The sequence below is a fragment of the Sinohyriopsis cumingii genome, chromosome 1 (genome assembly GCF_028554795.1).
Source record: "Sinohyriopsis cumingii isolate HCF-2022 chromosome 1, ASM2855479v2, whole genome shotgun sequence".
Taxonomy (NCBI): Eukaryota; Metazoa; Mollusca; class Bivalvia; order Unionida; family Unionidae; genus Sinohyriopsis; species Sinohyriopsis cumingii.
In genome coordinates, this window is record NC_142961.1 from 100,433,225 (window position 1) to 100,456,540 (window position 23,316).

A 23,316-nucleotide genomic window follows, 5' to 3' on the forward strand; every position below is an offset into this window, starting at 1 on the left:
TTAGACAGATCACATCCAAAAATCTGTAGAAAATGTTTCTGATCAGAAAAATTCAGACATGTTTTAAGTTTACCGATACATATCTACTCTAAGAATTTGCATCCAAAAGTCAAACTGTAAAAGCCCATTTTGCTTAACATCTAACTCATTGTATGCAGCAGGCATTCCTTAAGAATAATCTATAATGTACATGATGAGTGACAAGAAGATGATAATAGAAATTAACAAATGCAATTTTTTTAATGCACTGGAATAGCATAATCCATATACAGGCGAGCATAAGACATAATTAGGTTAAACATTAGATAGGGATATTTGAAACCTCAAGTGTATGCAATCCACAAACCAATGAATTTACAATAAGGATATGTGGCAAAACAAAAATTCAAAATGTCTGCCATTGTTCTCATAACAACTCAATGTCAAGATGATTTCCATTCAGGAAAAGTAACAATAACATTTGTTTCAAGCTAGCAGCTATGACGCATGGCCCAGTTGTTGTTGTTGTTGTTGTTGTGCAGTTTAACACCATTTTTCAGCACATGATAGGCTATGTATGGCGGCCAGTATTAATGGTGGAGGAAGAACCTGGGAAAACCCCGGGAAGAACCACCGACCCACGAGAAGCTACTGGCAAGCTTTCTCACATACCCACATTAGCCGAATCCTAGACTCGAACCCACGCAAACAGAGGTGAGATGGCAGTGATCTGTAATGGAGAGTGCTTTAGACCACTCGGCCATGTTGTATGTCTGAAAAGCATATTTTCATTTAGGTCAAGCTACACATCATAAGAAGTGTTTTGGGTGATATGTTGATATGAACAAAAGGAGCTTTGGTAACACGGTCTTCAATATGGCCACTCTGGCAGTGATACAGGAGGTCATATAAGCACTATTTTCATCTAGGACAAATCAGGCACCATGAGCAGTCCTCTGGTGAAAACTCCATGTCAATACAAATAGACTTCTATTCAGGAACAATAGTGAATAAAGATTATCAAGGTGGATGCTATGGTGGCCATATTGGGATGTCATATCTGTGCTCATTACCTTTACAACCCAACCATTCTTTATAAGAACTTTTTAGTGAAAATGTAGTTTTTTCTGTAAAAATAATTTTAGTTACATGATAATTACCTGTCACAAATACCTTACTTACTTCTTCTGAGACAAAAGTACCATTGTCCAAACTTGTAACTTTATTCCTCCTATTATAAAGCACAAAATTCAGACCCAGTCTGATTCCCACATCACAGGCCCATACAATATTGTTACGACATAAGATAATAGATACCTGCATTAATGACAATTTAGTTTTACATAATTAAATCTAATTTTACAACCCACACCAAAGTTTGTTTACCAACAATAAGACATTAAATATCACTATTGCCTTTATCAATTTGCCTGTTTTGAGGGAAGTTGATGATCCACAAGAAAATGGCATTTAAACAAAAATGATACACACACCTTTACAGTAAAAGTGTTAACTACTATAAGTTGGTAGCAGATTAATACATATTTTGTGCTTTAACTATAGGGCCCAAGGAAATATGCCTTCTCTGTGGTGCGCCAAAAGTTTGAAGAAAAAAGGAGAAAATAACGTCTAACTGAAAAACACAGCTTTTATAATGTCCTCCAATGCTGCATAATTATCATAGACCCATGAAATAGAAACAGCCCTAACATTATGGACTCTAATTCACATCAATGAAATGTCCCGCTGAGTGACTGATTGATAAGCTCTCGTAATAGTGAATTCAACCCACCTGGAAATGGTGGACACCAAAATGTCAGTGGTGTCCTTAGTAGGCAAGAAGAGACATTTCTGATCCTTTTTTGCCATTTTGCAAGTTAGCAAACTAAATTGTGAAGTCCTAAATGGGAAGAGGTCTATCTTGATCGTTCCCAAAATAGTCAATACCTTGAATGGGGACCTTGTGAGAGTTGGGCTACATGACTCAAGACTGAGGACCTTGAAGGAGAGTAGGGCTACAAGACTAAGACTGGGACTATAATAATCAGACTGGGGACCTTCAGAGGTGGTAGAGCTATTTGGATCTTGAAAAGGGACTTGATCAGTATGACACGGACTGGTGACCTTCAGAGGTAGTAGTGCTATACGACTCAGACTGGGGTTCTTGAAAGGGACATGATCAATATGACTTGGACTGGGGACCTCGAGATGGAGAGGAGCTATAGAAGTAACTTATTATTAAGATCCTATTATCTTTTATCCTATTTGAGGAAGCTGGTTCTTTACCAAATAATTCAGATTGCCAAAGAAGAGAAATGAACTTTTAATTATTGCTGAATTGTAATGTTTTACTATAGTCTAGGCTTGTAGCACATTCCTTTTCTCAGAGATTCTCAGAAAAGCAGGAAAATAATATCATGGGTTAGGTTTATAAAAGAAGCTTCAACAAATGGACCATAAGAGGTTCTGACAAAACTCACACAATGCACAAGAGATTCCATCCAGACAGTGAGTATGATACCAGTCTCCACAGATCAAACCACTTTTCAAAGCCAGAATTAAGCACATATATCTTGGTCATTATAAGGGGACTGAGGTACATTAGATGTCCCCATAAGTGTATCTTGGTCATTATAAGGGGACTGAGATACATTTGATGTCCCCATAAGTGTATCTTGGTCATTATAAGGGGACTGAGGTACATTAGATATCCCCATAAGTGTATCTTGGTCATTATAAGGGGACTGAGGTACATTAGATGTCCCCGTAAGTGTATCTTGGTCATTATAAGGGGACTGAGGTACATTTGATGTCCCCATAAGTGTATCTTGGTCATTATAAGGGGACTGAGGTACACTAGATGTCCCCATAAGTGTATCGTGGTCATTATAAGGGGACTGAGGTACACTAGATGTCCCATAAGTGTATCTTGGTCATTATAAGGGGACTGAGGTACACTAGATGTCCCTATAAGTGTATCTTGGTCATTATAAGGGGACTGAGGTACATTAGATGTCCCTCTGAAAGCTAAACAAAGGTGAAACACTGAGAAAAAGTCATAGTCATACCAAACTTCCTATAACAGATCATATTCCTACAAAAAAGCGCTGATCCTGATCAACGCCAGATCATAGTCATTCCAAGATTCATATTATTGTAACAGTCCCTGCAGGCAAGAATAAAAGAGATGATACTGATCAACACCAGATCATAGTCATTCCAAGTTTCAGATTATTGTAACATTCACTGCAGGCAAGAATAAAAGAGATGATCCTGATCAAGACCAGATTATAGTCATTCCAAGATTCATATTATTGTAACAGTCACTGCAGGCAAGAAAAAAAGAGATGATCCTGATCAACACCAGATGATAATCATTCCAAGATTCATATTATTATAACATTTACTGCAGGCAAGAATAAAAGAGATATCCTGATCAAGATCAGATCATAGTCAAAACTAGTTAAAGCCAATTATGAATTAGGAAATACAATATACTTACAAGCAGTAACATATCCAGATTGGTCCTGAAATTTAAACAAAATAACATTCACAGGATGTGGGATACATTTGACATTTCATATATATCAAACTTTCAGACAAAATGGGCAAATGAATATTAATCCTTTCTTAGTATTATGATGACACTGAAGTTTAATTCAACTTGAAAAAATGACATTCCCACTGCATGGCTAAAATACACTGCTTCCGAGCTAGTACATACATATCATTTGATTTTCCATTCAATAAAATGACTTTGCCAGAAATTAATAATAATAATAATAATAATAATGATAATAATAAATAGACTTAGTATAGAGCCTAATCTTCAGAAAACCTATGCACTTTAGTAAATTAGATAACACGAAAAAACATTTACAACAACAATATCATATAAACAAACATCCTGAAATTACAAAACAAAATCATGTTGACAAAAATTAAAGATGTAAACATTATTAAGTCTTTAGGTATGTTCATGTAGTCGAAATAAGCGAGTTTTAAGATCAATCTTTGGATAATTCATTCCTCATGGTCCTGGTATGCAAAAGAACATTGTCCATATAACTTTGGATAAACGATGGGAACAATGAGATTACGAGAGTCAGAAGAGAAGTGCATGCTTCTATACGCAGTGTACACATGGGTGAGATCAGATACTCTACTGTAGTCATAATAAACAGATTTTGTGTTTGATTCTGGGTCAAACCTGATTATAAAAAAGATTTACGACTATAATCCACTGTCTCAGAGCTATTACACTTGATATAATTTGGCACTCAGTTCTGATAAAATAATATAACAATATTGCAAGTGTTTAAGGAAACATACTGAGAAACAAAATGAGAATGCAACAATATGCTAGTACTCACCTGATCTTTAAACCAGAATTTCAGCACATTACATGACTCAATCATGTGGTCATGGAAATCACAGCGTACTTCTGAATTGTCTTCAAGAAGGGACACAGGAATCAGGCTGTTGACACTGACACCATTGTATTCAGGACATTGTATAAAATACTCATATCTCAGGTTCTGGCTCAGGTATCCAATGATCTTTGACAGCATGGCAGAGATGAACTCTCTTGCCCCAATGCACACCTCTGAAGATGGGGTCTTCTCCTTGATCCCCATTCTGATGACTCTCAGAAATATGACGTATTCCCTAAAGTGTAGGATTAGTTTGTGGAACTGGTCCAGCTGAAAGACACCGCAACCACAGAAAATCTGATTTTCTTGCTCCTTATCTTTCTTCTTTGTGGCTAGTGGCCAACGAGCAACACAGGCAGCAAGAAGTCTATGAAAGATCGGAGAGGGCAAATATTTCTCTGCAAAAACATAGCACAGTACTGATGAGGTCTCCATCTGAGGATTTGGTTTTGGGCAGATAACCTCTTCTGGTGTTTCCTGATGAAGCATGCATGGGGCAAGGAAGTAATTCTCCTCCTAGTAAATCAATAGATTAAGTTTTAATGGGAATGTTTGGAAGATGTAATTCATTCATTTTCTATTGCACACTTTATGCCAATATAGCAAAATATACATGGGCAATCAACATTAATATGTTGCTATTGTTAATGTGTTTTAATATCATTCTTCATTACATGATAGGCTATACATGGCAGACAGTACATCTGGTGGAGGAAGAACTCAGGCAAACAAAGTAAAAACCAGTGACCACTGGGAAACTACTTCATTAATATGCATGAATTTCACTTATTATTATATTCAACAAATACTTAATGATACTGGCCTATTTATCAAGTTTGATCAAAACCCCCATGTCTAGTGTGGTAAAACAAAAAGGTCATTGTATCAGATGCAAGATCACCTAATACAGATATGCTATGGTTAATCTTAATAAAAATTATCAAACATCTTGATGATATGAGCTGCTTTAACAAATCCGATCAAATGTGGGTCAGAAATGGCATCTATTAAGTGGTAAAAAGCCTAGTCAATCATGTGTAAAATAATCTCTTTAATCTATATCAAGCTTGATCATTGTACAATATGCACCATGTGACATAAGCCTCTATACCAAGTTTGATCATTGTAAAAGTACAATATGCACCATATGACATAAGCCTCTATACCAAGTTTAATCATTGTAAAAGTATATTATGCACCATGTGACATAAGCCTCTATACCAAGTTTGATCACTGTAAAAGTACAATATGTACCATGTGATATAAGCCTCTATACCAAGTTTGATCATTGTAAAAGTACAATATGCACCATATGACATAAGCCTCTATATCAAGTTTGATCATTGTAAAAGTACAATATGCACCATATGACATAAGCTTCTATACCAAGTTTGATCATTGTAAAAGTACAATATGCACCATATGACATAAGCCTCTATACCAAGTTTGATCAACACATGATCAGAAATAGTCAATAAGGTACTGATAAGTTCAGACAATCAGATGCAAGATCACCTCAATATATATTGATGTCAAACTTTCTCATACCTGTACTTATCAATGATCTTAATTATTTGAACAAATTAACCAAAATCTGATAAAAATTGGATCAGAAAATCTCTAGTTTTCTAAAACGCTCAAATAAACCTATATTTAAAAAGTAAACCAGTCCAAGACCTTGACCCAGTGATTTAGCTAGAGTTATTAAAAGTAAAATGCCTATTTTTGGATAATTAAATCAAGTTAGACCAACCATAGTACCTGTGTCCATTGTTTGTTATCTATAATTGAATATATTATCATATATCTAATGTTTTCATCATCATAAGCTGATGTTTCCTATCTATATGTACTGGCTAATGATACATTTCTTGTCAATTATTTCCTCAAGAAATTTATAGGAATTTCTTTTGCATGAAACTCAAACTAGAAAATCGCAGACAGTTTTGTGAACAGTTAGGTTGTTTAAAATTTAGACATCAAGGAGTGTGTGTGTGTGTGTGTGATCTGGATTTTTAAAGTAGCTTTAACAATTTGTCAGTCATATCGCTATGATGTCTGCAGTGTGACAGTTTATAGTGATGTCAAGCACTGGTGCATCGTGCTGCAAACATGTAGCATGATGTCCCAACCAGTCACATTATCCTGACACCAGGCTGACCAGTCCAAACACTAACCTCTTAATGCTGAGTGCCAAGCAAGGCAGCTGTTAGTACTATTTTTGTAAGTCTTTGGTATGACTCTGCCGGGGATTGAACCCACGACATACCGCATCCAAGGTGGACGCTCTAACCACTAGGCCACCAGAGCAGTCGCATCGTGGAGAGGGTCTCTATATAAGAAACTTCTGACATTGGAAGTGTTCTAGCTTAGGTTTCATGCACAAATTGTTTAAAGATAGTTGGCCTAGTAAGATATAGAGTAAGAGGCCCAGACAGATATAGAGTAAGAGGCCCAGACAGATATAGAGTAAGGGGCCCAGACAACTAAAGAGTATGGGGCCTAGTCTGATAAAGATTACGGGGACTAGTAAGATAAACAGTAAGAAGCCCAGACAGATATAGAGTAAGGAGCCTAGTCAGATAAAGAGTAAGGAGCCTAGTCAGATAAAGTGTAAGAGTGTAAAGATTAATAAGGGGCCCAGACAGATAAAGAATAAGAGGCCAAGTCAGATAAAGAGCAAGATGCCTAGTCAGATTAATAAGGGGCCTAGTCGGATCAAGAATAAGGGCCTAGTCAGATAAAGAATAAGGAACCTAGTCAGATAAAGAATAAAGAGCCTAGTCAGATAAAGAGTAAGGAGCCTAGTCAGATAAAGAGTAAGGAGCCTAGTCAGATAAAGAGTAAGGAACCTAGTCAGATAAAGAGCAAGATGCCATGTCAGATAAAGAATAAGGGCCTGGTCAGATAAAGAATAAGGGCCTGGTCAGATAAAGAATAAGAGACTTGAATAAAAGTAATGGGCCTTAGTCAGATAATGAGAAAGGGGCAAATTCAGGTAAAGAGATAGGGGCCTTGTGAGGTAGAGTAAGGGGCCTAGTTAGATAATGAGAAAGGGGCAAATTCAGATAAAGTGATAAGGGGCCTTATCAGGTAGAGTAAGGGGCCTAGTTAGATAAAGAGTACAGGATCTAGTCAGATAAAGAGTACAGGATCTAGTCAGATAAAGAGTAAGAGACTTGGATAAAAGTAATGTTGCTTACAAAAAGATCTTACTAGTTAGGTATGTCATGAACTTGATTCTGGACGAGGTGAAGCACAAAACATGATTACTCAAGACATATAAACATTAATAAAACTAACAAATGATACAAATTAAATATACATAACATTATTACCTTGCTGACTCTGTCACAAAAGTAACAGCTGTATGTTAAATACTAGGATCATTATCTTGGTCTGAGTTAAGGACACAGCAATTTCCAGATGGATAAGCCAGGCGTACCTGTTGTTATTCTTTACTATACTTTTAGTAACAGAACTTTGGTTTGGGTACATTTATTTATTCAAATTATTATTCACAAGAATTACAAAGTGCTTATCTTGGACAGAGACATTAACTTGAAATTATAGTGAATTCAAGTCTTGGATTATGTTGCAGTGATTCATCAAAAGACTGTTGGCACAACATCACACTTCAGGCCACTGGTACATTAATTGTTGTTGTTGTTGTTGTTGTTGTAGGACTTAACGCCATTTTTCAGCACAAAATAGGCTATACATGCTGGTCAGTATTAATGGTGGAGGAAGAACCCAGAAACCCACCGGAAAGAACCACCGACCCATGAGAAGCTACTGGCAAGCTTTCTCACATACCCACATTAGCCAAATCCGAGACTTGAACCGACGCAAACAGAGGTGAGATGGCAGTGATCCATAACGGTGAGCGCTTTAGACCACTCGGCCACTCAGGGCGCCTGGTACGTTTAGTACATTCAAGACTACAGGCACATCAATACCTTTGGCATTAGATCTTATTTCGATCACCACTGGAATGTAATTCGAGTTTTATTCATTAGGACTGGATATGGAACTTCTTGAACTATTCTGGGATTTAATTTGCAATACTGTAAATTCTTTTTAAATTTTCACTTCATATTTAAGGAAAATAAATTATTTGTTGAATTTTACAAAACTTGCTGCTTTTCACTCTTTGCTATTTCTGTGTTTAAGAACATTGATTTATAACAATAAAGATATATAAATAATGGATCTTCACTGTTATTTCATGACTGAATCATCATGATAATTATAACTGACATATATGATTGGGTCATCAAGGTTAAAGATATGTATAATTATGAATTATCACTGTGACATATGTGACAGAGTGATCAAGGTAATATTACTGTTACCTCTGTGACACAGACATCAAATTATGTGACCAGCATAAAAAAAGTATCTTTATTCTATCTTCAAAGCCACTTCAGTGAAAGTGCAGAAAAGCATTGCAAGCAAATCCATGACCTTGACCCTGAAGATGTAACCTTGACTATGGTATATGGAATGCCATTAAATGATGAAATATGATTCATTTTTGTAACTCAAACAGCTTTTAATACACCTGTTAAAATAAAGCATAAGTTTTAAAATACTGACCTATTGCTATCACCCTGAGCAATCACCTGACACATACAAAACAATGTCCTGATATGTATATTAACAACACCTGACACATACAAAACAATGTCCTGATATGTACATTAACAGCACCTGACAAACACAATACAGAGATTGTATTAACAATATATTGGTGCAGCAGGTTTCATCAGTTTTCATCTTAAAATTCTTTTAAGTTGTGGAGCTAATGGAAAATGTGACCAAGACCTTAATATTGACCTGTGTCCTTGACTTAAAGGATAAGACTCTCAAAGTTATATGGGACACCTTCTGAAGACGACATTCCAACTTGCATCCATGTATTTCAAACATCCGTAAAGTTCATAGTGGAAAGAAATTGTGATTTAAAGCTTCAGAAACTTGTTCTTTCCCTTGAAGAAGGGATTACACATGTGGTTACATCATAACTTCTAAAAATAAGCTATAAGTATACCAAGTTTCATAACTTAATCATAAACTTATAATGTAGAAAAGATAGTGTAATGGGAAAATACTGAACTATGACCTTCACCTTCAAGATGGACCTCCAACTGAATCCAATGGCATAATTTATATGGATGAAAATGTAATGGAAAAGTTGAAATAGTCACCTGCTATCTTGACCTTGAAGATGGGACCCCCCCAAAAGTGTTGCATGCCACTATTCAATGCTAATGTAAATGAATACCAGGTTTTATTCTTTGATCTCAAATGAATTTCAAGTTACACAAATACTGACTAATAATCCTCCAATTAGGTACAGGACACACGATTTATGATGATTTATAGAATCAAGTTTCATACTTTAATGTGACATATGGTACTGTTATAGAGTGGAAATGACTGTAAGAACAAACTTAAAGACCTAATAATGTTTCCTACCTTAAATATTTTCAGCATGTTTTTTATGATTTCTAATTTCATTATGTTTTTTATTTGTTGTAATAATATCATTATATATGTTTTTTATGTTATAGGTGTTGTCTAACGCAGTAAAGCACTTAGAGCTTCTAAAGATTAGGCGCTATACAAAGTATTCATTATTATTATTATTATTATTATTATTATATGGAAATGGTTTGGTTTTGAGTGGTATTTTACAACAGAGCAAAACATGTTGACATGTGCTGAAACAACAAGTAAACTGTCTTGTCAAGGACACATCATAACAGTTGCCCCAGACTAAACCAGTTGTAGCATTTAAATCAGCATCCTTTCATTGGTTTGTCTGTCATGCTAACCAGCTAAAAGAAATAGATAGCCACTCAACACAACCCCACTGCTTTTACGTTTACCCCTTTACCCCATTAGTGTACACTTCTGCTTACTTTAATGGCACAAATAGCATTTTTATAAACACTGTAAGTCATTTTTCATATGACTTGCCTGCTCATAACGGTGATTCTAACTGCTTTCTCACTTGAATTACTTGCTGACTTAAACGAAAACCACATTAAAATCATATCAACCTAAGTTGTGTGTCTCTGTTCTCACTCAAGCTTAACTACATCATCAATGACATTGTCACATGTTGCCCAGCCTGGAAGAATCCCTCTCATGAACATTCATTGAAACAAATGATACAGAAATCCAGACTATTTCTTCTATTTGATAGTTGAGTCTTGAAACCATCTCCAACATTCTTGTGCAATAACAAGATCTTAAATAAGGTCACTGTGGTGGACTTGTACTGGATTCAATATCCAGACCATTTTCATTTAGTAACAACTAAATTCCTCATCCCTGTTTGGTACATGATAACCGTTTCAGGATGCTGTATATAATAAAGTTTAGTCCTTTAATCTCAAATCACTTGAAAGTTATAGAAATAAAAATGCGATTAAAACAAATCATTCATGTGTGACCTTTGACCCCAAAATTTGTACAAAAGATATCTGAAGGCAATTGTGTGCATAAATACAAAGTCAAACCTAATTTCATACTTTAGATGATATTTTTATTTGTTGCTATTAGATACTGTACTTATGTATGTACTTAGTTTTAATTCTACCACAAGATACATGATCCTATCTAGGTGATAATTTTCATACTTATGCACTTTCTTTCCTTTATGCCATCTGTTCCTTTCTAGTTAATAATGTACTTATTGCTTTACTTTGTTCTAATTATGCCATGAGTTATATGTTCCCTGCAATTTGATAAATGTATTTATTTACTTTGTTCTAATTATGCCATGAGTTATATGTTCCCTGCAATTTGATACATGTATTTATTTACTTTGTTCTAATTATGCCATGAGTTATATGTTCCCTGCAATTTGATACATGTATTTATTTACTTTGTTCTAGTTATGCCATGAGATCTTCATTTATTGCTAGATGACAAATGTACTAATTTAAGTACACTGTTATAATTCTGCCACGATTTACCTGTCCTTTGCATTTTCATAATGCACTTATTTATGTACTTGTTTTAACTTTGCCATGAACTATCTGTTCCTGGCTAGTTGATAATGTATTTATTTAGTTTTAATTATTCCAAGAGTTACCTGTTCTTTGCTGGTTGATCAGGATATTTAGGAAGCACTCTACAGTTTCATGTTTTGGATAGGGTTAGATTTTCAAAGGAAATTAATTTCCCAGGTTTTCCATACTGGTATTACTAGCCATTTAAAAAAAGACGCTGTATATCTTAGATATTGTAAAAAGTACTTTTAAATCGCTTTATTTTGGTACATGATCAATGTATGTAATTTGGGTTACAGAGTACACAGTAATTTATTCATTGCAGTTTCAGAAGCAGGTGTTGTCTGATGTGACAAAAAGTGTTTACCTATTTTAATAACTGTTAAAATAATCTGGGCCAACATTCTCCATTATGCATGTAGCAAAAGCTAAGAGAATCACCTTACACCTGTCACTCTCTCAGAATAAAGGGAGAGCACCCTTTATTTGCTTTATCACAAATCTGCCATGAATTATATGTTCCTTATTAGTTCATCACTGTACATGTAACTACATCTTTACTGTATTTTCATTTTGCCATGAGTTATAAGTTCCTTACTAGATAATAAATATACTTACTGAATATTAAATGAGTTATATGTTCCTTACTAGATAACAAATGTACTTACTGTATATTAAATAAGTTATATGTTCCTTACTAGATAATAAATGTACTTACTGTATATTAAATGAGTTATCTGTTCCTTACTAGATAATAAATGTACTTACTGTATATTAAATGAGTTATATGTTCCTTACTAGATAATAAATGTACTTACTGTATATTAAATGAGTTATCTGTTCCTTACTAGATAATAAATGTACTTACTGTATATTAAATGAGTTATCTGTTCCTTACTAGATAATAAATGTACTTACTGTATATTAAATGAGTTATCTGTTCCTTAGTAGATAATAAATGTACTTACTGTATATTAAATGAGTTATCTGTTCCTTAGTAGATAATAAATGTACTTACTGTATATTAAATGAGTTATCTGTTCCTTAGTAGATAATAAATGTACTTACTGTATATTAAATGAGTTATCTGTTCCTTACTAGATAATAAATGTACTTACTGTATATTAAATGAGTTATCTGTTCCTTACTAGATAATAAATGTACTTACTGTATATTAAATAAGTTATCTGTTCCTTACTAGATAATAAATGTACTTACTGTACATTAAATGAGTTATCTGTTCCTTACAAGATAACAAATGTACTTACTGTACATTAAATGAGTTATCTGTTCCTTACAAGATAACAAATGTACTTACTGTATATTAAATGAGTTATCTGTTCCTTACTAGATAATAAATGTACTTACTGTATATTAAATGAGTTATCTGTTCCTTACTAGATAATAAATGTACTTACTGTATATTAAATGAGTTATCTGTTCCTTACTAGATAATAAATGTACTTACTGTATATTAAATAAGTTATCTGTTCCTTAGTAGATAATAAATGTACTTACTGTATATTAAATGAGTTATCTGTTCCTTACTAGATAATAAATGTACTTACTGTATATTAAATAAGTTATCTGTTCCTTACTAGATAATAAATGTACTTACTGTACATTAAATGAGTTATCTGTTCCTTACAAGATAACAAATGTACTTACTGTATATTAAATGAGTTATCTGTTCCTTACTAGATAATAAATGTACTTACTGTATATTAAATGAGTTATCTGTTCCTTACTAGATAATAAATGTACTTACTGTATATTAAATGAGTTATCTGTTCCTTACTAGATAATAAATGTACTTACTGTATATTAAATAAGTTATCTGTTCCTTAGTAGATAATAAATGTACTTACTGTATATTAAATGAGTTATCTGTTCCTTACTAGATAATAAATGTACTTACTGTATATTAAATAAGTTATCTGTTCCTTACTAGATAATAAATGTACTTACTGTATATTAAATGAGTTATCTGTTCCTTAGTAGATAATAAATGTATTTACTGTATATTAAATGAGTTATAGGTTCCTTGCTAGTTGATCAATGTACGTATTTGTTTATTATATTTTAAACCTGCCATGAGTTAGGTGTTCTTTACTAGTTCATAATGTACTTATTTATTTACTACATTTTAATTCTACCGTATTGCTCATTATTTCTGCTATTTTATCTTTCTTTAATTGGTAGTATACATAAATGTAAATATCAAAACATAATAAATAGTTTACAGTGATAAACTTTGTCACCAATAACCGCATACGAAAAGAAACACAAATTACCACCGCTATTATAGATTGTATAATACTGACCACACTATCAAAAACCTGGAGATGAAACCCTACACATGGTATAAAACACCAAACATGGTATGCAACCTCGAACATGGTATGCAACCTCGAACATGGTATACAAGCCCAAACATGATATACAACCAAACAAATGTCATAAACGCCCCTTTCAAAGATAATATACCATGTATAATATGAAACAGTTTAAAATATTGAAATCATAAAGGAAAGTGTGATTGAAATTTTAAACCTTAGACCTGGACAAAGAAAGTGTGATTTGAAAATTTAAACTTTGACTTCGACCAAGAATGTATATATTGAATATTTAAATTTCTTGTGGGACCAAGAAAATTTAAACTTTTGATCTGGACCATGATTGAAAATTTAAACCTCTGACTGTTAATCAATATGTTAAAGATGGAACCCAAGTATTATAAATGACACACATTCCAAAGATGTTTTATTTTTAAAGTTCTGACTTGGACCAAGAGTGAAAGCTTAAAGTTTTGTACTGGACCAAAACTGAAAATTTAAACTTTTCTTCTGGACCAAGAAAGTCTTAATGAAAATTTAAACTTTGGACCCAGACCAAGATGTTAAAGATGGAACCCAAGTATTGTACAAGGCACACAGTCTAATGATTCTGTCTTGGTTTCCAAGTTTCTTCCTGGACCGAGAATGAAATTTTAAACTTTTGAGTTGGACCAAGAAAGTGTAATTGAAAATTTAAACCTCTGACTTGGATGAAGAAAATGTGATTGAACATTTAAACTTTTCACTCGGACCAACAAAATATGATTGTTTATTCAAACTTCTTACTTCGACCAAGATGTTAAAGATGACACCCAAGTATTTTAAATGGCACAAATTCCACAGATGTTTCATTTTCGAGGTTTTGATTTGGACCAAGAAACTGTCATTGAAAATTCTAACTAATGTGGTAGACCAAAACCGAAAACTTAAACTTCTGACCTGGACCAAGAAAGTGTGATTGAAAATTTACACTTTTGACTTTGACCAAGACAATGCAATTGAACATTTAAACTTTGACCCAGCCCAAGATGTTAAAGGTGGAACACAACTATTATAAATGGCACACATTCTAATAACTCTTAATTTAAATGTTTTAACCTGGCCCAAGATTGAAAATTTAAACTTTTGACCGGGACCAAGAAATTGTAACTGAAAATGTAAACATCTGACCTTGACCAAGAAAGTGAAAATAAAAGCTATAACTTCTGACTTGGACCATGAAAGTGGGATTATAAGTTCAAACTTTTGACATGTCTTAGAATGTATGATTGAAAACTTCAACTACTGACCCAGACCAAGACATGATGGAACTCAAGATTGCAAGACCTGGACCAAGAAAGTGCGGCTGAAAATTTAAAACTTTTGACTTGACTAAGAATGTTTGATTCAAAATTAAATTTCTGGCTGGAGGAAGAAAGTGTGATTGAAAATTTAAACTTCTAACCTGGACCAAGAAAGTATGACTGAAAATTTAAAATGTTTGAAGCTGACCAAGAAAGTGCGACTGAAAATTTACCTGTACCAAGAAAGTGTGACTGAAAATTAACCATGTACCAAGTAAGTGTGATTGAAAATTTGAACATATTCAAAAGTCCAAAATGAATACTATAAAAGGGTATTGTTCTTTTTTCCATAGAAGAAAGTTAGTCTTATTTTTTCTTTAATAATAATAACCCTGAGGAATACAGTTACCTTCACTAAACTGCATCTCAGAAATCCTATATGATACTGCAGATTGTGTTATGTCCACATATCTTTCCAGATTGGTACTTTACAATTAAAGCATGCAAGTACATAGGGGACAATGAGGCAGTCTACCACTCATGGCCAATATGGCTCCTGTACAATACAAGCATGCTAGTACATTGGGGACAATGTGCCAGTCTACCACTCATGGCTAATATGGCTCCTGTACAATATAAGCATGCAAGTACATTGGAGACAATGAGTCAGTCTACCACTCATGGCCAATATGGCTCATGTATCATACAAGGATGCTAGTTCACTGGAGACAATGAGGCAGTCTACCCTTAATGGACAATATAACCCATGTAAAGAAGTTTAACACTTGTTTGTGTCAGGATAATTTGAAGAAAAAAAGAAATTAGAAGAAACTGAGTAAACTGATACCTGTCTGCAAATCAGTAGAAACTGATCAACACCAAAACTAATCAAGAAAGTACAATTCTTATACTTAATGTAGTGCATGCAGCAGGCTTCAATTTCTGTATGTGAACCTCCCATATCTGGCCAATGTTTTATACATGCCAAGAGCTGTTAAAAACCTAGAAGTGCCTTTAATGCTCATATTGGCTCAATGTATTGTATTTGTCAGGTTCTGTTAATGTACATATCAGGACATTGTTTTATATGTGTCAGGTGTTGTTAATGTACATATCAGGACATTGTTTTGTATTTGTCAGGCGCTGTTAATGTACATATCAGGACATTGTTTTGTATGTGTCAGGTGTTGTTAATATACATATCGGGACATTGTTTTGTATGCGTCAGGTGTTGTTAATGTACATATCAGGACATTGTTTTGTATTTGTCAGGTGCTGTTAATGTACATATCAGGACATTGTTTTGTATGTGTCAGGTGCTGTTAATGTACATATCAAGACATTGTTTTGTATGTGTCAGGTGCTGTTAATGTACATATCACGACATTGTTTTGTACGTGTCAGGTGCTGTTAATGTACATATCAGGACAATGTTTTGTACATGTCAGGTGTTGTTAATGTACATATCAGGACACTGTTTTGTATGTGTCAGGTGCTGTTAATGTACATATCAGGACATTGTTCTGATGTGTCACCTGCTGTTAATATACATATCAGGACATTGTTTTTTATGTGTCAAGTGCTGTTAATATACATATCAGGACATTGTTTTGTACGTGTCAAGAGGTATTAATGTACATATCAGGACATTATTTTGTATGTGTCAAGTGCTATTAATGTACATATCAGGACATTGTGTTGTATGTGTCAAGTGCAGTTAATATACATATCAGGACATTGTTATGTACGTGTCAAGTGCTATGAATGTACATATCAGGACATTGTTTTGTATGTGTCAAGTGCTATTAATGTACATATCAGGACATTGTTTTGTATGTGTCAGGCGCTGTTAATGTACATATCAGGACATTGTTTTGTGTGTGTCAAGTGCTGTTAATATACATATCAGGACATTGTTTTGTATGTGCCAAGTGTTGTTAATATACATATCAGGACATTGTTTTGTATGTCCATTATACTAAGCTGACATGCCACTGATGCCTAATACATATATACCCTGTTAAAATACTTTGACAGGTGATGAAATTGAATGTACACTTGTTATATACAAGACTAGATAGGTGATAAAGTGTAGATGTGGACTCATTAATTGTGAGAAAATGTATGCCATAAAATGCACTGACCTTGACTTCCAATGCATCTTCACCATAAATCTTTGGTTTGGCAACGATGTTCATCTCTTCCAATAAGTGCAAAATGCAATCTCTGTTGTCATGGAGATCTGGCTTATTCTGTTTGGTCCAGATAGCATCTTGAAATCAAACGAAACTAGTTGTCACATTGATATGTCAGGTTTTTGCATAGACAATGTTTTTGAGATAACTGTGAAAAGAAATAATCTTTGGATATCAATGAAAATGATTTTTAATCTGTTATATCTGGTTTCAAACAAATAGTCAACAATAAAATAGAAGCTCTACTGCCCAAAATTAATTTCCAGTAATCTATGATATGACCATATAATTATAAATATGGAATCTGTATCTGATATTCTTGAAAAATTCCAACATACAACATTGGGTAACAAAACTATTTTCTTACATTTGATTTAATGTGTTTCCATGAAACCCACATGTTGAGAATGAAATTCTTATGCATGGCCTTTGACCTTTGACCTAATATCATGGGCAAATGATAACTTGTCTCAATGTAAAAACATACAACCATATGCTATGACTGTACTCCGAATAACTCGAGTTACTCATGGGACATACCATTTCTAAATCTTATTTATATATATAAGTAAACTTTATTGGGGGGAAAAATGAAATTATTAATGTGGCATTATTCAACATGTGTTACACACACACACACACACACACACATATATATATATATATATATATATATATGTATGTATATCAATACAGGTATATCCAATACAGGTATATACATATTATCTAATGCAGATATCTCCAATACATAAAAATATTGTACAGATATCTCCAAAACCAATATATCCACATATCCAATACAGGTACATCCAATATGGGTATATCCAATTTAGATATATCCATATATAAAATACATGTATATCCAATACAGATATATCCAATACAAATCTATCATATATCCAATAAATATATATACAATACATTTAAATCCAATACAGATACATATATCCAATAAAGGTATACCCAATACAAATATATCCATATATCCAATAAATATATAATATACAGTTAAATCCAATACAGATATAACCATATATCCAACAGAGTTATACCCAATACAGACATAAGCACAAACTAAGTTAAATGATCAAAATCACATCAGACTTGTTTGTGTTATCATATTTGCAAGCCGATCCAACAAAAAGCTAAGTCAGGGCTGTTGATATTAAATTAAATGTCAGATTTTTCAGCTTGATCATTAGAATAAAGCTACAAAGTTTGGTATGCCCATCCATTCTGGAGATGTAACATGAACAATATTTTTCGAAATATGTATTTAGGACTAATAAGAAATATTTACAAGTGTTTAATGTCAATATGACCATGCCATAAAGAGATTTAGTGATAATATGATCTTCCTGATGACCTCCATAGCAGTCATGTTGCATGGAACATTGATTAATCTGCTGTTGTACCTACTGGTACAAGTATGGATATGTTGGAAGTCTAGTTAACTTCATTTTCATTTATCAGTAAGTATACATCTTTTTGTTAAAACACCATGCAGATATGATCACATACACGTCTTTTAGTTAAAACACCATGCAGATATGATCACATGTTTTAGTTAAAACAATGTCCAGATATGATCACATACATGTCTTTTAGTTAAAACACCATGCAGATATGATCACATACATGTCTTTTAGTAAAAACACCATGCAGATATGATCACATACATGTCTTTCAGTTAAAACACTATGCAGATATGTTCATGTCTTTTAGTTAAAACACCATGCAGATATGATCATGTCTTTTAGTTAAAAACAACGTCCAGATATGATCACATACATGTCTTTTAGTTAAAATACCATGCAGATATGATCACATACATGCATTTTAGTAAAAACACCATGCAGATATGATAATATACATGTCTTTTAGTAAAAACACCATGCAGATATGACCACATACATGTCTTTCAGTTAAAACACCATGCAGATATGATCACGTACACATCTTTCAGACTGAGTTAAAACACCATGCAGATATGTTCACGTCTTTTAGTTAAAACACCATGCAGATGTGATCACATACATATCTTTCAGTGAAAACACCATGCAGATATGATCACATACATGTCTTTTAGTAAAAACATCATGCAGATATATCACATACAATTATTTTAGTTCAAACACAGTGCAGATATGATCACACATTCAGGAAGAGTAGAACTGCCATATTGAATTCCTTAGGGAAACCAATGTCATTCTGAGACCAAACAGACATTAACAGAAACCTCTAAGTGAAAAACCAAACAGCAACAAGTTTGGTCATCCATTCTGAAGGAATAACAATCACAAGATTTTCAGGATGGTCAGCATGGTGGCCATATTGGATTTATATTCTCATTTATAATGACCAACCTGACATCATAACAAGTGTGTTAATGAAAATCACGTCAAAATGACCATCCATTCTAGATATTAAGTAGTGACAACAAGACTTTCAATATGGACACTGGAAGTCCTACTGTATGTTTGAGGACATGTGCATTAGTGTACTATTTGATCCTGTACCCTTTGAGTACATCCAGGTGGGTGGGGTGATAATGGAAGGACAAAAGCAGTAAATGTATGATTAATGGGCATGAATGTTGATAGTTATTATGATGTATAATTATAGGGTGGGTACCAATATCTCAATGATTTCTATGGTGTACATATGATATGTATAGTTATAGGGTGGGTACCAACATCTCAATGATTTATATGGTGCACATATGATATGTATCATCATGGGGTGAGTATCAACATCTGAGTAGTTTATATCATGACCCAGGAATAGAGTTCCTGTGGTGACGGTATGTCAAGGTCCTAAGCCATATTTCAGTGATGGAGATCTCAACGGTTTATAAGTTGTGACCCAGGGATTAAGTAACTTGGGGTAAGGATGACACTTGAGCCAAAGACTGTATCTGTAAGACATGACCACCAGTTCAAAATGGCCTTGACTGACACATGCAAGGAGTGTTAAGTATAAGTAATTTGTAATTAATAGTTTTCTTTCTCCATCATTATTGGTTATGTAAAATTGTATTTTGAAGACACTGACCATGTCCAAAGTCAAGTTCATGTCGTACCTGACCAGTGACCAGTGGCATTTGTAAGCAGCATGGCTTACAATTCTCCATGAGTGTAGGATACATGTAAGTCAAGGACATTATGTATATCATGTTCTTTATTATAATTTTAGAAACAGACCTTGTCCAAGTATAACTTACATTATTCTAGCAATGAACTTTTGGCCCTCATCTGGGTTCTTCTTTTGTGTCTTAGATTTTGTATATAATCTTGTTTACTTGAAAAATATCTAACTATAAAATATTACCAGAATCAATCATTATTGTTGTGCTTAGTATTTTGATTTGGGTTAAATTATTTATTTGTATTCTTCTTCTCTGGAATTACAAAGTACTCTATACTATTCTTAGGAGACATTAACTTGGACTCACAGTGAATTCAGAAAAGCATTTCTTGGTTGATGTTATTGTGATTCATCCAAATAATTGCTGGCTCATCATTAAACTTCAGGTAATTGGTACATTATTATTACATTTGAGACTACATGCACATCAGTACCTTTAACACTGGATTTTATTTGTAATCAGACTACTTGCACATCAAAACCTTTAACACTGGATTTTATTTGTATTCAGACTACATGCACATCACAACCTTAAACACTGGATTTTATTTGTATTCAGACTACTTGCACATCAAAACCTTTAACACTGGATTTTATTTGTATTCAGACTACTTGCACATCAAAACCTTTAACACTGGATTTTATTTGTATTCAGACTACTTGCACATCACAACCTTTAACAATGGATTTTATTTGTATTCAGACTACATGTACATCAAAACCTTTAATACTGGATTTTATTTGTATTCAGACTACATGCACATCAGTACCTTTAACACTGGATTTTATTTGTAATCAGACTACATGCACATCACAACCTTAAACACCGGATTTTATTTGTATTCAGACTACTTGCACATCAAAACCTGTAACACTGGATTTTATTTGTATTCAAACTACTTGCACATTAAAACCTTTAACACTGGATTTTATTTGTATTCAGACTACTTGCACATCACAACCTTTAACATTGGATTTTATATGTATTCAGACTACATGTACATCAAAACCTTTAACACTGGATTTTATTTGTATTCAGACTACATGCACATCAGTACCTTTAACACTGGATTTTATTTGTATTCAGACTACTTGCACATCACAACCTTAAACACTGGATTTTATTTGTATTCAGACTACATGCACATCACAACCTTAAACACCGGATTTTATTTGTATTCAGACTACTTGCACATCAAAACCTTTAACACTGGATTTTATTTGTATTCAGACTACTTGCACATCAAAACCTTTAACACTGGATTTTATTTGTATTCAGACTACTTGCACATCAAAACCTTTAACACTGGATTTTATTTGTATTCAGACTACTTGCACATCACAACCTTTAACATTGGATTTTATATGTATTCAGACTACATGTACATCAAAACCTTTAACACTGGATTTTATTTGTATTCAGACTACTTGCACATCAGTACCTTTAACACTGGATTTTATTTGTAATCAGACTACTTGCACATCACAACCTTAAACACTGGATTTTATTTGCATTCAGACTACATGCACATCACAACCTTAAACACTGGATTTTATTTGTATTCAGACTACTTGCACATCAAAACCTTTAACACTGGATTTTATTTGTATTCAGACTACTTGCACATCACAACCTTTAACACTGGATTTTATATGTATTCAGACTACATGTACATCAAAACCTTTAACACTGGATTTTATTTGTATTCAGACTACATGCACATCAATAACTTTAACACTGGATTTTATTTGTATTCAGACTACTTGCACATCAAAACCTTTAACACTGGATTTTATTTGTATTCAGACTACATGTACATCAAAACCTTTAACACTGGATTTTATTTGTATTCAGACTACATGTACATCAAAACCTTTAACACTGGATTTTATTTATTCAGACTACATGTACATCAAAACCTTAAACACTGGATTTTATTTGCATTCAGACTACCTGCAAATCAAAACCTTAAACACTGGATTTTATTTGTATTCAGACTACTTGCACATCACAACCTTAAACACTGGATTTTATTTGTATTCAGACTACTTGCACATCACAACCTTAAACACTGGATTTTATTTGTATTCAGACTACACGTATATCACAACCTTAAACACTGGATTTTATTTGTATTCAGACTACATGTACATCAAAACCTTAAACACTGGATTTTATTTGTATTCAGACTACTTGCACATCAAAACCTTAAACACTGGATTTTATTTGTATTCAGACTACTTGTACATCACAACCTTAAACACTGGATTTTATTTGTATTCAGACTACATGCACATCAAAACCTTAAACACTGGATTTTATTTGTATTCAGACTACTTGTACATCAAAACCTTAAACACTGGATTTTATTTGTATTCAGACTACTTGTACATCAATAACTTTAACACTGGATTTTATTTGTATTCAGACTACTTGTACATCACAACCTTAAACACTGGATTTTATTTGTATTCAGACTACATGCACATCAATAACTTTAACACTGGATTTTATTTGTATTCAGACTACTTGCACATCAAAACCTTTAACACTGGATTTTATTTGTATTCAGACTACTTGCACATCACAACCTTTAACATTGGATTTTATATGTATTCAGACTACATGTACATCAAAACCTTTAACACTGGATTTTATTTGTATTCAGACTACTTGCACATCAGTACCTTTAACACTGGATTTTATTTGTAATCAGACTACTTGCACATCACAACCTTAAACACTGGATTTTATTTGCATTCAGACTACATGCACATCACAACCTTAAACACTGGATTTTATTTGTATTCAGACTACTTGCACATCAAAACCTTTTAACACTGGATTTTATTTGTATTCAGACTACTTGCACATCACAACCTTTAACACTGGATTTTATATGTATTCAGACTACATG

General features: G+C 33.4%; 1 protein-coding gene across 1 annotated transcript in view; it reads right to left on the bottom strand.

Annotated features, from left to right (window-relative positions):
* Positions 1 to 23,316, bottom strand: part of LOC149807439 (uncharacterized) — a 140,914-nt gene that overhangs the window by 40,607 nt on the left and 76,991 nt on the right. The window contains exons 11-13 of the mRNA XM_089955844.1: positions 17,201 to 17,328; positions 4,353 to 4,928; positions 2,580 to 2,876 (exon numbers count right to left, since the gene is read on the bottom strand). Coding sequence (XP_089811970.1) covers positions 2,580 to 2,876; positions 4,353 to 4,928; positions 17,201 to 17,328 — 1,001 coding nt within the window. The remainder of the gene's footprint in view (positions 1 to 2,579; positions 2,877 to 4,352; positions 4,929 to 17,200; positions 17,329 to 23,316) is intronic.